Genomic DNA, 17,164 nt, shown 5'->3' with positions numbered 1-17,164 from the left:
CAATTTTTTTTATGGAGGATTTGGATGAAATTCGTCAGGGTGCGACAAACTCTATAAAATTATAGTCCATTCCGAAAAAATTAAAGTCCCTTTAATTTTGTTTGGGAAATAATAATTTTTTTTAATTTATAATAGAAAAAAAAAACAAAGTTAAGAAAACAACATAAAAGTCCGTTTAGCTATTCATTCCAAAGTCAAACCATTTCAAATATACTAGATTCTTCATGTGTTATTAATCACTTCTATGATAATGTAACCTAAATTTCATACTAACTACTAATAATAATTAGAATTCCACTTTTAAGTTGTATAAGAGAAATATTGGACAAACTAGTGTTTTTGTAACAGTCTCGATAGTCTCAAAAGAAACTTTTTTGAAAAAATGACAACGATTTCTTTGAACCAACATAAGAAGAACCAAAAAAAATAATAATAATAGAAGAAAAAAATGCAAGAAAATAGCACAAGTCAGCATCGAAAACAGCCAGAGGAGGAGGAGGAGAAAAGAAAGAATGAAGGAAGGAAAAGAGCACGCAGAACATGGGAGAAGAAGCTAAGGAAATCAAACTTGGTTGAAAAGAACTTATTTACCTAGTACTATTGTTTATATTATTAAAACAATAATATGTAACCCACCAATCCTATAGTTAAGTACATTAATGTTGTAACGAAATTGGTGTACCACATTCTAGGAATAAATACAGCTTTAGATAGTAGCATTTTACATCAAAGTGAAACAAAACATGGGCATAATATATTAATCATGATACACCAACGAAGAATTCATGAGCTTCACGATATCGCTCTAAAACAACATTATAGAGAGGGTGTATAGGTTCTAAAAGATTGGAGTAAGGGCCCAACACTGCCTTAGGTAGAGGTGGAGAATCTGGGTGCTTTGACCAGCTATACTGGCACAATGAAAGTCCACTCAAACAGTAACATGTGTGATAGTGGTCTCTGCGTTTACCTGGTTTGTCTCGAAGTCCACCATCTTGCTCCTTCGTTAAGGAAAGAATAGAATATTCAAGGGTCAAAAGCATGTAATAGAATGGAATATTATGATTCTGATATCCTAAATTAGGCAAAAGAAACCAGTGCAATTTTTTCTACGGATTTGAGCTAGTTGATTTTATGCAACTGATTCAACTGACATTTTTATTTGTGTCAAAGTTTGTAGCTAAAGAAATTTAAGTATCTATCCCTCGCTCATTTGTATACCGCAGATTAGGCATGCCAAGAAGTACATGAAATACCATGTTTAAAAGGGAAAAGGTACCTTACTGTTATATAACTTGAATCTTAGGGTGTCATGTATCATACAGCATAACCTTAAGGTGTGTGTGGTTCAAGTATTACTTTGTTATAAATATTCCATTCCCATGGGAATCAAAGATACCCAAGGGGAAGGTGGGAATTAAAATGATGGTATTTTGATTTCCCGGAATCAAACTTACTTAAAAATATATTTTCAAACTTTGAACCAAACATGAAAACATAATATTCTTATCTTAACATTCCTAGAAATTATTTATAATTCCTTCAACCACACACACCCTAAGGGTGATCAAATTTACCCAACGATTTCAAAGTCTTGAATGCAGATATGATATAAAGCTAAATATCTAACTTTTCAAGGTATCACCGAGGCATATTCACTCTTAGGAGAATGATACAAAATACCAAGTGAAAACAGAAACAGCAAATAAGACGCGGACCTGTGCGCATAGAAGAATATATTGCTGCAAGGCAATGCTGTGAAACAGTGGATCCTTTGCTCTCCAGTCATTAATGAAGTTATAACCTATATTCTTAAAATCAGCTGAACAGGATTCACTCATGCCTGCGAGAATATCGGAAGATACAGGTACTAAGAAGAAAATGAAATTTCATTATAGTAAGACTAAAACCATATACTTTGAAGTGAGCCAACCTTCATGCCAGAGATGGGATGCTGCATCACTGGAGGTTCCATGCAGACAGACTTTCTCCTCAGGTATGCCAGAAATATTTGAGACTTCGGCCATTTGTTTGTTAATAATAGAATATAATCTTTGTAATAGTGCAACAGCACCTCCCTGATTACTTTCAAATTTTAGTCCAACTATGTCACAGAAGACTCATGAAGTAAACAGAAAATTGTAATCACCTGCCAAAAGGAATAGCATCCGTCCACCAATTTGTTTGTTCTCCCCTGGAATCCACACTCCTTACCTTGCCGGAATACTGTCCATTCCTAATACAAAGCCGTGGAATATTATACCATTTAAAGTATGGGCAAGTTCAGAAGTAACTCTTACATGCTAATAATTGAAAGTCAGAAAGAAAGCAACAAATCTCTTACAACTAATCGAGGCAGATCCAAGCGATTAACCTCCCCAATCAAAATCATTGCAGCCAATCCACAAAAGGTGTACCTGATAAAGAAATAATCAATGTCTATAATGGCACATTACATTATTTGGAAAGTATATCACAAACAGAGTATGCCGAAACATACCCACCATGAGCCTCAGAACCTGGCTCACCAGCAATGCCACCCTCATAAGTTTGACAGCTGCAGAGAAACATCATAGACCATAGAAAATATATCAAGGAAATACACAATGAAATTATACAACTTTGTAGTTGACCATTGAACCAAACAAGAAGAAAACAATGCTTACAAATAATCACATTGTGGCTATTGGCGCTTTCAATAATTATAAGTGGCCAACCGGCTAACCTAAAGGCCCCAACTTAAGGCAACATAGTAAACTAATTACGGATCATAGAACAGACTGCATTAATTCCACTATGATTTCAACACTCACAAGTTGATCTCAAGGATAATCTATCAACAATCTAACCAATAAAAATGGAAAATAATAAATTTTATTCTACAAGCAAAAAACATACAGCCAGAATTGGCAACAGATTTCAAGTTACAGCTTCTTGAAACTAACCTTAGAATGTAGTCCCCAACATTCTGGGTCAGCTCTTCATCCAAAATGTTCAAAACACTTGCGACCTGAAACCAACAAGATTCTGTGTGTTATGAAATAGATGCGTATCGATAAAAGAAGTACCATAAAAAGTCTCCCTCCAACAATGAGGATAATAGAGTACAACAGTAATAAGATTAGTCTCCAAAAAAGTGCAATGTACGATTATATATACATACATCTATAGTTAAGCATATGTGGAACAGATAAAGAGATAACCAACTTACAGAAATGGCCGTGTAGCAAGCTCGAACATCAATTTCTCCTTCAACATGCATCCTGGATAAAGATTTGGGGATTAAACGACAATGGTGGACCAAATCATCTCTAAATGCGTAGTGTGTATTGCATAAGTTCTTATATATAAAACTCAAGCAATGATCACCAAATATAAGTAGAACCACAACCATCTATCATTAATCTGAAAGATAAGCAAGGCAACATACCTGAATCCGCCATTTGGTTGTTTCATCCGCCGTAGAAACCCATACAGTTTATCTCTGAGATAATATATTCAAAGAATTGTACCAATGAATTCCAGAAGTATGAAAACTATCATTACAACGTAACATCATGTATTGATTGACATAAACTGACACCTATTAATGGATGCTAAAGATTTATCACCACCCAAAGTAATAAGGGTATTGACAGCAGCATATGTTGTGGCAAGATGAGGCATCTGAGAAAGATTCAAGCATATGAATCATTATGTTATTTTAAAGTTTAAACAGTAAAAGAATACAAGGGAGAGATATAACAATAACTACAACAACCAACACCAGGGCTAGTTCTACTAGTCAGTAGACTACATGGACCCAATGCCATAGTATCCTATTATAAACTATATCTAAATTCAAAGCATTAAATCTAAATCTACTTGATTGTTTTCATTTTTAGTTTTCCTTGTTCTCCCTCTAGCCAATAAGCTATATCCATATTCAACTTAACAGGTTGCAAGTTGCAACTCAAGCACTACAACTAAGAGAATTTTTCTTTTAACAACCTGGTCAGTTATTTATCTACTTATCTATTCATTTACATAGGAGTTGGCAGGATGACACAATAAATTGCAGTTTAAGAGCAAGAGAAAGAGGAAAAGCTTAAAATTTGAACTCCATAAGACCATAGCTCAATGCTCAAGTAGAAAGGGAAAAAACAGAAAAAAGAAAAGAGAGAACAGATTATTTTTTATTAGCAGCTTGCCTGGCCTGGTCCCCCAGCAAAACCACCATTTGGATCCTGTTGATACACAAAGAACAAGAAACTAAAGTAATGAGCAGGGCAGCCAAGAGACCGAGTCTAAATATAAAGAACACAAAAGACAGCCAGAACATATCTCCGCTGTAAAAAAGGGCACGATAAGACTTAGCAACACACTAGGGCTCATTATCTCAACTTGACAGACATAAGCACAACATCTCTCTTTCTTGTCTCTCTGTTTAGGGTTGTTTTCTTTAGGCATGAACGCTTCTAAATAGTCACCATCTCCATGTTGGACAAGTGCCAGACACATTAGAGACAATTTAGTATACAATCTTCTACTTCTACTTTTTAATTCTTAGAACGAATTTGGACGGGTAAACTACAATATTTGTCTATAAACCTACTATTACTAATACTAACGTAACATCTAGAACCTTTTTTTGTTATTAATTTTCGAAAGAAAATAAAAACGAATACTAGCTCCTATAAACATTGTTTATTTGTTTTACTTAAAAATGTACCTTAATATTGTATTATGACTGCGATGTGTAATATGCAAATAATTTCAATGCACTACCAATGAAGAGCCAGGAAATTGCATATCCAAATGCTTCATAATCTCATTAGTTGCACAATTTTTTTATTTATTTAGCCAAAACAACTGATTGAATGAAAAATTCAAAACCTTGCAGCGGTTGAGAAACTCGACAGTGTTGTCTTGGAGTTCATCGCCGATGGATTCTCCCAACAAAGCAATCGAGTGAATGATCCAGTAACAAAGCCATGGCCGACTACACAAAACAAGTTTTCAAACTTAACAAAAATTAATATATATATATATATATATACAGAGAGAGAGAGAGAGAGAGAGAGAGACTTGGCATCAAGAACGGAAAAGTTGGGACCGAGATGGCGAAGGCCTTTGGTGAGAAACTCGATGTGCTTATCGCGCTGCAGCTCCAACCTATCATATCATATAACCGGTTAAACAGAATTGGGAGAATGATTAGAGAAAACAGAGAATAATTAAGAGGATTAAGTGAGTGAGTGAGTTAGTTACATGAGTGATTGGGCGTTGGGAGGGATCGTCGCGAAGAGCTGGTAAATCTGGAACACTTGCGACTCAACCATCCACTGGTCACGCTGGCTCACTGTTGGACTCGATGATGTCATTTCATCCATCTTCACATGCACGGTAACGGTTCGTCACAGGCTCGCAGCTCCTGTTTTCACATTATTTATTCAGAAAGATTGAGACATAGGGTGTAGTACGGTTAAATGAAAGGGAGGATGAATCTGGAACATTGCACTTTAGGACTAGGTAGCATAGTTATCAGAACCGGTAATTGACCTGGTCATACAACCGGGTCACCGGGATACTAATTCAACCGGTGGATCATTTATTCAACCCGGTTGACCCAGTCATAATTAAATAAATATATAGAACTATAAAAATAAAATTAAAATTAAAAATTAAAATGCATATCTTCACAAATATATTAATAAAAATCAAGTATCAATTTAGACATAATTAATGATGCAAAAAAAGATAATAAATTAGTCACTAATACAAAATACTTTCTCAATTTAAATGAACAAGAGAAAACAAAAGATAACACAATCGGTTAATCAAATCCAATGAGTGATCATAAAGTTGACATCTATATCTTCATAGGACAAATTTGGAGATTGACCAACATTTTCCTCATTTTGATTTGCATCTATGTCTTCCATAGCATTGTTTCTGATGGTGTTTGTGATGAAGACATTTTTAAAATTCTAACAAAAAAAACCAAAAGATTTACCACAACAAAAGATTTAATTAAGTGATTATTTAATTAAGACAGCAAGTCAGCAATAAATTTAAAGTTCAGTGATGATAATCAGCAACAATTCAACTGAGCGATGTTTTTCAGCAGCAAAAAAAATTAACTCAGTGATATATTCAGCAACAAATTCAAGTCACATCAACAAATTCAGCTCATTGATAATTTTCAATAATAAATTCAACTATGATCATTTTCAGCAACAAAAACTTTACCTCCAAATATGATTTACAACAATAAAAAATTTAGCTAAATCATTATTTCAATAACACGGCAACAAATTCAACAACCAATGATTTAGCTAAGTGATTATTTAAACAAAACAACAACAAATTCAACTCGGTGATGTCCAATTATCCAGCAACAAATTAAATTGCTAAGTGATATGTTCAGCAACAAATTCCACTTACAACAACAAATTCAGCTTATTGATAATTTTCAACAACAAATTCATCTATAATAATTTCCAGCAACAAAATCTTTACCTCCAAATATGATTTAAAGCAACAAAAAAAATTTAACTAAGTCTTGGAACCAAGGTTTTGAAAACCGGACCGGTCATCGAACCGTTCTAGTCACTAGTTCACTAGTTTACTGGTCCAACCGGTCCAACCAGTGATTCAACTGAAAAAACCGTTTTAGAATAAAATAATAAATAAATTATAAATAAACATCCTAAAATATAATTATAGTATAATATAAATCTTAAAATATCTTCGAAATTTAAAACACTACATAAAATATCATCAACCTAATCCATATGATCTTATCAAAATACAAACTCAAAAATTAAATAGTAAAGAAACATATCTAAATATTAAATCCCAACATCATGATTTATCAATCATCAAAATCCACAAGAACTTGTTGCAAATTTGCTTCGGTGGATTAGGATTAGGATTAGCAGCATCATTCGAAATTAATAAAAGTTTTATTAATCTCTATTTGATTAATACTATTATCCATAACTGAAAATAATAAAAGTTTTATTAATTAAAACAAAATTAAAGACCAGCCACAGCACAATGAAAAATCAAAAAATTATCAACATGACCATATCTAAATTCTGCCACCAACATTCAGCAACAAACAAAGCCAGCAAAACCAGCAATAATTAGGAGCCAGCAACTACAAATCAAAGCAAAACCAGCAACTACAAAACAAAGAAGTATCCATAACCAGATACAAAATTAAAGACTAGCCATAGCACATTGAAAAATCAAAAAATTATCAACATGAGCATATCTAAATTCTGCCACCAACATTCAGCAACAAACAAAGAAATAAAAACAGCAGGACATTCAGCAGCAAAAACACCATTACCAACAGCATTCAGCATTCAGCAACAAAAATTATCATTCAGCAACAAACAGGGCATTCAACAACAAAAATTAGCATTCAACAACAAAGTGTGATCTTATCAAAATACAATCTCAAAAGTTAAATAGTAAAAAGAAATATCTAAATATTAAAAACCAACATGAAGATTTATCAATCATCAAAATCCATAAATTAGAACCTTGTGACTGACTATTATTCGAACTAGGTGGATTAGGATTAGCAGAATCATTTGAATTAGGAGGATTGGCAGACGAATTATTACTCAAACAGGCATTATAAGCAACTGCTTCTTGATTATAACTAAATTCAATAAATCATAATCCAAATTAAAAACAGCAACAGAACGGCTAGAAATCCAATAATCATCCATAAGACTATAGAACAAAATCAGTAACAAATCCATTACTCAATTTCAGAAACAAATCCATTACTCAATTTCAGAATCAGTAACAAATCAGTAACAAAAGCACATATTAGAACAGAATCAGTAACATATCAGAAATCAATCACTAACTTCAGAGTTCATATTCACAAATCCCTAATCTCAGAAATTGCATATTTGAGTAATTTGAAATTTCAGAGTTCAGACCACTAACCTTGACTGAGAAATTATAAAAGCTAGAAATTATAAAACCAATCAGAAATATGGTTAAAGCATTTCATCAAACATGTTGAGTGCGGTAAAATTAAAATGAAATAAGAGAATCCAAAGCTTAATTTCAATGTGATAGAGAAGAGAACAAAACTATTGTAACTTTAATTTAATCTATGAAAAAATCCAAACCACTACCAAATCAAATAATTACGTATTGTAGTAGAAATCAGAAGTTGCAGAGTTTGAAGAAGAGTATTGGTGTTGTCTGTTGTGTGAGTGTATTGTCTGGTGGCTGGTTTAGGGAACTCACGGCGGGGACAACAGAGAGCAGTTCGACGAGTGGAGCACGCGGGTTGGTCGCAGAGTTTGAAGCAGAGCAACGTGGCTTCCAGACGAACGCGAACGGTGAACGACGAGCGAACGCGAACGGCGAAGAACGCGAACGAAGACGCGAACGTGAACGGCAAACAAACGGCGACGGAAGCGTGGCTGAGCAGACAAAGACGACGGACGCCGAGCTCGAGGAAGCAACCGCGATCGGTGACAGCGAACAGGGGTTGAAGACTTCGAGCACGAGGGAAGCTAGATGACGGATGGCGAGCTTTGAGTGCGACGGACGGCAGCAGTATGCCCCTCCTTGTGGCGGTGGTGTAGGCTTACAGTGCTAGGGTTTTGTGATTTCTCTGACTGAAAGAAAGAAAGGGAGAACGGGAGAAAGAAACGAAGGAGCTTCCCATTTTGTGTAAACCGGCCGGGTTCCGGTTCGGTCTGACCGGCCGGTTCAATGGTTTTTAGACGGTTTTTTTATTGTCGGTTATATGCCTGACCGGACCGTTAATACTGCCGGTTCGCGGTTAAACCGGTCCGACCGGTCGGTCCGGTCTGGTTTTCAGAACATTGCTTGGAACAGAGAACATAACATTTTGCCGTATTAAGCGAACCGGATCCTCTACAGTATGAAGTTGCTTCTGATCAGAAGCTTCGTATTTATTGAGTTATCTTTAACTAAATCATTATTTCAGCAACAAATTCAAGGTATAGTGATGATTTACAGCAATGAAATTGAAAAAAAATAACAGGGCCAAAGGAAGCTCACCTCAGCACCTGCTCAGGGACAAAATGACAGCGAAGGAAGGAAGCTGACCAACTGAACTGACGGCCGAAGCAAGAAGATGACAACGACCACCACCTGAGGGACCAGATGCTGGTTCCGAATCTAGTTCTTCCGCTAGGGAAGCGAGCGCAGGATGGTGGCGACTGAGCTTGAGACTGTGAGGACTGAGAACACAGAGCGCGACGAGTGGCTGAGTCCAAAACGGTGAGTGCCAGGCCGAGAGAGAAGTGAGACACCGGAGACGAGAGTGGCGTGAGACGGTGAGAGAGGCGAGAGAGCTTGAGGGAGAGAGTGGCAAGAAAGAAACCAGAGCAGAGAGATGTTGGGGCTTCAGGGGTGGGTAGGGTCGTGGCTCATTCAGATTAGGGCATTCTGGGTTGGGGCGAGGAAACGACGCCGTTTCTATTTTTTTAAAAAAAAACATAAGCATATAAACATGTAGGGTCACCAGCAATGTTTTAAAAACCGGGCTGGACTGATCGGTTCGACCGGGTTAACTGGAAACCGGTCATTTGGTCGATCCGGTTGATGTCTAAAACCATGCTGCAAAAAACCGGTTAAAAAAGGTAAACCGACTAAACCGGCCGGGTTTTTAAAATATCCGATTCTCTAATCAACACTAAAACGGCGGCGTTTTGGTCCCAACAAAAAAAAAAAAAACAAAACAAACAACGCTCAACCCAGAATGAGAACACCCCTCCCCGGCTCCCCCTTCAATATTCCACAAACGCACAAAGCCTCAAATTGACCAACCCTAACCCTATCAGAGCAAAATCAACAAAGCTTTTCAACCACCATCATCCCCTACCACTCTCGGCGGTGACAACCAGTGATTGCCATCCTTTCTTCTCGAAGGTATTCTTTCCTCCTCGTGTCGTCAAGCCCGAGGGTGCCGTCAAGCCTGGACCTATCCTCCTCGTCGTTGTCAGAAGTTCGTCAAGCCCAGACCTGTCATCGTCATCGTTGAGCCCGAGGATGACGTCATTGCCGCCAAACTTTTCTGTTGCTCGATGTCGCGAACGTCTACTCAGCCCTGTTCTCCTCGCCATTGCAAACGTGCCTGTTCTCCTCACCATCGTTCAAGTGCCTCCAGAAGCTTCCTTCCTCCAATAACAAGTTCACCTACAACCGCAACAACCACACCTTTAACTTCCTCGTCAATAATGGCTTCAGTCGGTTCTTCTCTTTTTCTCTCTAGATCTGTTTTCCTCTTATTCAATTTTGTGTATATAGCATTTTTGCTTTGATGATTGTTAGCGTGAAATTCTCATTGTGTTTGAGTGATTTGAAATGCTGCATTGCCATTTTTCAGTTTACTATGTTGTTGCGGATGAATTTGTTGGAAGGTAAGTTCCTATTGCGTTTCTGGAGCGAGTGAAGGATGATTTTATTTCAAATATGGTGCCTCCGATAAGGCCAGTACTAATGCTGCTGCCAACAGCCTTAACAAGGAGTTTGGGTAATTTTGCTGTAATTGCTGTAATGGCTGAGGTTTTATTTTACTGTAATTGTTGTATGTATATTTGTAATTTGTAATTTGGTTCTGTTTTGTCCCTTTGTTTTATTCTCGGTGAAGGTATGCTATGTTGCAAGTTGTAACTGCAACTAAAGCATGAAGTTGAGTTTTAGACTTTTTTTTTCTGAGGTTGTACCAATTTTTTAAGAGAACTGTTTGGAAGGATTGAATGTTAAAATAGAAGTTGGTCAATTATTGGTAAATCTCTTTTCTTTTAGGATTTTCAGGGGTAGGGGATGGTTTGTTTTGCACATCTTGAAAAAATATTGCTGCTGAGATTGGTTCATAGTTTTTTTTTTTTGAAACAAAGGAAGCTCAACACATTAGAGTGGAGCGTGAGCAAACATACAAGAACTAAACCTGCATACAACAGTTACTAATCCTTTGTCATCTCCGATATTGCCATCAACAACCAAAAGGATCATTATCAGTCCATTCTTTGTAGCTAAAAAACGACTTTCTCTTTATGATATCAACACCTGTTTCTTTATTCTTGAAAATTCTCGCATTGCGCTCCAACCAGATGTTCCAGATCACTGCAAAGAACCCAGTCAGCCAAGTCTTCTGCGTTTCTTTCCTATAGTGCATGGTAGTCCAACTCTCAAACAGTTCTTTCATGGTGCCAGGAATAGTCCAATCTCTATCCCAAGCCTTCAACCACGCACATCATACCTGCCATGTGAACTCACAATACAGAAATAAATGCTGCACAGATTCTATCTCCTTTTTACATAGTACACAAATATTATCACTGTTAAGAACAATGCCTAGTCTACTTAACCTTTCTTTTGTATTAACTCTACCAACTAGCACAAACCATCCAAAGAGCTCAATTCGCGGAGGTACCACCCCTCTCCAAATTGAACTAGTGAAATTATAGCTCGTAATCTCGTCTGATAAAGTCTCCGATTGTAGTACCTGCAGAAAAGAATTAGTAGAAAAAATACCTTTTTGATCAAACTTCCAAATAACATTATCCTCTCTACCAGTTGATAGCTTTACTGGCCTTAATCTCTCATGAAGATGATGGACAAGTTCCGATTCCCATTGGAACAACTCTCTCCTCCACTGAAAATTCCAAACCCAATCTAACCCGTCCCAAAACCCACACTCCCTAATCACAGATCCCTGCTGGTTTGAAATAGAGAAGAGCCTTGGAAAACTTGCTTTCAGGGGGCCACCTTGGACCCAGTTATCTTCCCAGAAGAGTGTTCTCCTTCCATTCCCTACTTCCATCGCCAGGCCACTAATCATTTTTTCCTTCATCCTCTGCTCTTTTACATTCAACTGACATATGTCCTTCCAGGGCCTCCTTTTACCGGTAGAATCTGATTTGCAAGCATTACATGCGGATTCAATTTGTTACACGAGCAAACAATCTTCTTCCACAAAGAGCAATCCTCCTTTGAAAACCGCCACCACCACTTAAAAACAGGGCTGTGTTCCTAAGAACTGCATCCCCAACTCCCAAACCCCCAGCCTTTTTCAGGGCCTGTACCGCCTCCCACTTAACTAGAGGGATACCATAATTATCGTCCTCCTTACACCACATAAAGCTCCTCTGTAACGCAATCAGCTTGTCAGCCACCGTCTTTGGCATCTTATACAGACTTAAGTAATAGATTGGTAGGCTGTTCAATACCGATTTGATAAGGACAAGCTTACCTGCCTTGTTCAAAACCTTCGCTTTTCATAAGCTGGGTTTCTCTTCCACCTTATCTATGATGGGTTTCCAAGTCTTCACCAGGCGCGGATTAGCTCCCAACTGAATCCCGAGGTACCTCACAGGTAAGTCCGCTTGATTGCACCCTAGTAAGCCACACACATGATCAACCCATTCCTGCTCACAGTTCACCGGAATCAGATTCGACTTATCAAAATTGATGCTCAACCCAGACATCAGCTCAAAACACCTCAACAGCCTCTTATAATTCACAATTGTCTCTGTCTCTGGAGGACAAAATAATATAGTATCATCTGCAAACTGTAGGTGTGACAATTCGATACAATCTCCCCCGACCAGTAGCAGAGCGATGCGCCCGTTCCTGACGGCTTCCCCCAACATCTTATGCAGAACATCGACCACAAGCATAAATAGAAGGGGAGACAGAGGGTCTCCTTGTCTGAGGCCCCTCTCCATGTTGAACGGCTTGGAAGGCGACCCATTACCCAGGACTGACATAGTGGCCGTACTAACACACTCCTTCACCCAAGTCATCCATCTGTGGCCGAACCCCATCTTCTGAAGCACAATATCAACAAAACTCCATCTGGCTCTATCATAAGCTTTTTGAAAATCCAACTTAATAATAGCCGCTTTCTTTCGCCGCGACTTGAGCCAATGAACCGTCTCACATGCTATGAGCGCGCCGTCATGAATTTTTCTACCCTTCACAAACGCACTCTGAGTTTCTCCTACCAAGCCTGGCATAACCGATCTCATCCTTCTCACCAGTACCTTCGAAATCACCTTATACACACACTCCACCATACTAATCGGGCGGAAATCCTTGATCTCCTTAGCCCCGACAAACTTCGAAGCAAGCGTCACCCATGTGATATTCGCATCAGTTGGTAGCTTAGCACTTTGAAAGAACCCCATCACAGCTGCAGTGAATTCCATACCAATCTCCTCCCAACATTTTTTTGATGAAGTTCATATTAAATCCATCACTACCTGGGGCCTTAGAAGATTCACAATCCCATACTGCCTCCCTGATTTCCTCCATCGTTGGCAATACCTCTAGAGCTTCAGCCTCAACCCCATCAATCTGTTTCAACAAACCATCCCGAACACCAATCCTCAGAACATAGTCCTGTCGATACAGATCCTTGTAAAACCCCCTAATTGCCACCTTTATTCTTGTCTGATTTCACACAAGCCTTCCATGAATCATCAGAGCATCTATCTTGTTATTTCTTCTTCTAGCCGAGGCAATGTTATGAAAATATATGGTATTCTTATCCATGTTCCTAGCATGTTTGGACCGGGACATCTGCTTCCAGTAGATTTCCTTCCTGACATATCACTTTTCACAAAAGCTCACCAATGCCTTTCTTCGAGCCTCTGTTGTACCATCATAGACGCCATCACTAACCATATTGTCAAGCCTCCCGATCTCTTCCTCAAACCTCCTTAGCTTGTTATCCATGTCACCAAAGTTATCCCGATGCCATTGTCACAAAGGTATCGTCAAGGCCTTCAGTTTACTCGTGAACTGAGCATCTCCCAACCCTCTCCATTCATTCTTGACCATTCTCATAAAATCCTCATGTGTAAACCAGGCATTCAGGCTTCTGAAAGGTCGGGGGCCTTCTCTTACTCTTGTATCTTCCACAATCAATTGACAGTGATCTGACAATCCCCTTGGTCCACCTTTTAGCCGTAAATCTGGAAACTCTTCTGCCCATTCTATATTTACCAGAACTCTATCAATCCGACTACATGATTGACCCCTGAACCAGGTGAACTTCCTATCAGTAAGCGGTGAATCCATCAACTGCATGTCATGTACCCAACTCTTAAACTCCTCCGCCGATGCTGGTAAACTGTTCACCCCTTTCCGATCTTCGACTTGCATGATCTCATTAAAGTCGCCCATCAAACAGAACGGTACCTGGCACAGCCCCATAATGTAGCTCAACTCCTCCCATACCACCTGCTTCGCCTACCTTCCGTGCGCTCCGTATACCAAACAATAGGCACAGTGAAAGTTGTTCTTTGTTAACACACCTTCAATGCATAACCACCTCTCACCTTTATAACAGTTAATTTTTTTAAACAGCATATCATCCCACATTAATAGCAATCCCCCTGCCGCACCGACAGACTCCACAAACTCCCAGCCTATAGAACTATTTCCCCAGATTCTTGCAACATCATATTTATTAATCAACTCCCTTTTTGTTTCAAGCAAACCTAACATGTTCAACTTAAATGTTTTCTTCAATGACTTCACCATGCTTATTTTACTATCTCCTCTCAACTCTCTAATATTCCAACAGCCCACAATCATTTAAACAAATTTTTAGTCACCTTGTTTTGATTCTTCGGGCGACTCCTTCTTGCCTTTTGTTTTTGTTTCGCCAGTTTCCTCTTCGCCGCTATTTCTTCATTCTGAGCTTGCAAAATTCTCATGATATCCTCCTCTGTATCATACAGAACAGCGCCCGACTCCACTGCCAAAGCCCATGTTTCTTTATTTTTCTTCAGTTGTTCTTCCTGCGATAGCTTGTCTTTACCTTTCCCGTTTTGCCTCCCTGACTCAGCGTTGGACCCAGCCATAGTCTCCAAGGTTCTCTCGCCAGTAACCACCCCTTGTGCTTCCTCCACTGCTGTTGGGTGCGCTCCCGACTCCCGATCCTTCCCTCTTAAGCGTTCCCGGTTTACCAGCCAGTTTTCACCGCCTACGTTCGACCCTCTCGCTCCTGCCAAGTCTCTTTGCTTCTGCGTCCTTGCAACCTTGACGCTCCTCACCGTCCCCAACCTCCCAGGCTCGAGATCTCCATCAACTGCACCAGACGCACTTCTATTCGTTCCCCTCGACTCAGCCACCACTTCTCGGGAGACATCCACCCTAGGCCCGGTTCCAGGTTCGCTGAGCAATCCACTCCCAAGCGTAGCCTTCAACCGATCATGCGCAACCTTCGTGACCCTACTGCAACCTGGCCGCCCCGCGTCTTCCAACCCAAGGTTTCCCTCGACCCGTTTTGCCAACAGCATACCCAGGTCAGATCCGTCCTTAGCCACCCGACCCAGGTGCCAACCTTCTCTAACCCACAGCCCACCTTCCTGTTGTTTGTGTATTGGGCCAAATTGAGACAAGCCCAGCTCACTCCCCTCAAGGTTTTGCAAATCATTTGGGCAGCAATATGGATGGCCCAATTGATAGGTATCCTCCAAATCCTCTCTTCCAACGTTAACATAGCCCTGTGTAACTGTCCGGTCAGACTCTATCTCATCATTGACATTAAATCCCTTAGAATCTGCCTCACCCTCAGCCTTGGTGCAACTAACAGAATCTGAGACCTTCGTATCCTGTTTAAAATTTGAATAATCCACATTAAGATTATTTAGTAGCACCTCGTCAATTACCATTCTGTCCTTTCCATATTCGATCACATTTGCATCACCTCCAATAAAGGCGGCCGCCGGATCCCACTGCTCCGTCTCCTTCAGCCGGCTATTGTCATGTGAGCCAGAAATTTCGATCCCCGCACATACCTCTCGGCGAACAACGTAACTACCTTCCCCACAAGTCCCCACCTCCATCTCCTTAACAAAGACGTCGAACCCAGAGTTCCCCACACTAATCCGAACGCACTCTCTAATGACATCAAACACGCCTGTCTCCACTTGAAGCCTACCTGCCCTAAAAGAAGCGCCTGATTCCGTTGATACCATGCACTGAATTACTTCACCCCAGAGTCCCCCGATCGCTTTAAACATTTCCGGTGCCCAGGCATGTAGCGGCACCCCGTAGCACTCCAACCACACTCTCCGAGACTTACAACATTCAGAGCCTTTCCATCTATTGATCGTATGAAACAATTGCAACAAATTATCTAGTTTGAAGGTGAAAGCCTCATCTGCATGCTTCACCGTATCAAAGATTACTAACATCTTCGTTGCCTCAATCTCCCTAACGTCCTCTACCTGAGGGAAGTTCTTGCATACTGTTTTCTTCAACGAATGCATGTCCATAGGTCTCCAGGTTCTCCCTACTAAGCTCCGCCGCAGCCAATCCAAATTCAATTCCACTACAAGGATGTCAATCCTTGTCGCTCCTTCACTCGCCTTATGGCCATCCACTTGCCAATCCGGCGTCGTTTCCCCCCACCACCTGATCATTAACCACCTGTATCTCACGATGAGGTTCCTCTGGCTTCTCTTCATTCTTCTGACGTCTAGGATCCACCTGCACCAATCGTTTCGTCGCTTTTGCATGTCTTCTGAATTTAGCTTCTCCTACGGATATGACTTTACCCTGTAATCGCATGTGTTTCATCTCCGCTATAGCCTTCAAGGCTCCCCCTTTAGTCGTGTATCTGACAAAGGCAAACAGATAAATTGTGGCATGTTTCTGTTTTCGGCAAAGATAGATGTCGTTAATTCTTCCCGTCCAACAAAACAAGTGGTATAATTCCCTCCTTGAGATATCTTCCGGCAGATTATCCACGAAAACAGAGAAAGATTCGTTTTCCAGGCAATGATATGCTTCTCGATTCCAAACCCTAGAGTCCTTTGCGCGTGGTTGCACCACCCTACTTCTACCCCCCGCGTGTCCCCCCCCCCCTCTCGTTCTCTCGATCTCTCATAATTTATCAGGGCCGAAAACATGTGGTTCATAGTTATTTTTAATTAGTAATTTGACATTAATTGAATGAATTTTGTCTAATTAAGTAATTATTGACATTGTTGGTGATTTTTTATTGAATATGGATATAGTATTTTATACCATGATTTTTTTTTGTTCTAAATTTTGATGTTTGAATTTTAATGTAGAATTTTAATGATGAGATAAGATATAATTTAGTTAGTGGGTAGGTTATGAAAATTTAAATCTTATTATTATATGAATG

At 39.5% G+C, this 17,164-nt stretch overlaps 1 protein-coding gene across 3 annotated transcripts; it reads right to left on the bottom strand.

The window, feature by feature from the left end:
• Positions 1 to 568: 568 nt before the first annotated feature.
• On the bottom strand, positions 569 to 8,678 carry LOC112750798 (protein farnesyltransferase subunit beta). 3 transcript variants are annotated; one of them, XM_072216836.1, is made up of 15 exons: positions 8,263 to 8,678; positions 5,251 to 5,413; positions 5,068 to 5,154; positions 4,876 to 4,981; positions 4,191 to 4,226; positions 3,584 to 3,666; positions 3,431 to 3,484; positions 3,212 to 3,263; positions 2,946 to 3,010; positions 2,501 to 2,557; positions 2,345 to 2,417; positions 2,150 to 2,236; positions 1,934 to 2,078; positions 1,719 to 1,843; positions 569 to 1,001 (listed from the first exon to the last, which is right to left on the bottom strand). In XM_072216836.1, exons 2-15 carry the CDS (start codon positions 5,370 to 5,372, stop codon positions 762 to 764), a joined length of 1,332 nt encoding a protein of 443 aa, XP_072072937.1. In that variant the 5' UTR covers positions 5,373 to 5,413; positions 8,263 to 8,678; the 3' UTR covers positions 569 to 761. The 3 variants fall into 3 exon arrangements, with proteins under 3 accessions (XP_072072937.1, XP_072072938.1, XP_025655434.1); XM_072216837.1 differs by having other exon boundaries at positions 8,148 to 8,664; XM_025799649.2 differs by having other exon boundaries at positions 8,164 to 8,664.
• Between the last annotated feature and the right edge of the window lie 8,486 nt (positions 8,679 to 17,164).

Source organism: Arachis hypogaea, chromosome 15 (genome assembly GCF_003086295.3).
Source record: "Arachis hypogaea cultivar Tifrunner chromosome 15, arahy.Tifrunner.gnm2.J5K5, whole genome shotgun sequence".
NCBI classification, from domain to species: domain Eukaryota; kingdom Viridiplantae; phylum Streptophyta; class Magnoliopsida; order Fabales; family Fabaceae; genus Arachis; species Arachis hypogaea.
Note: the sequence above shows the minus strand (reverse complement) of the source record. Positions and strands in the feature narration are given on the sequence as shown.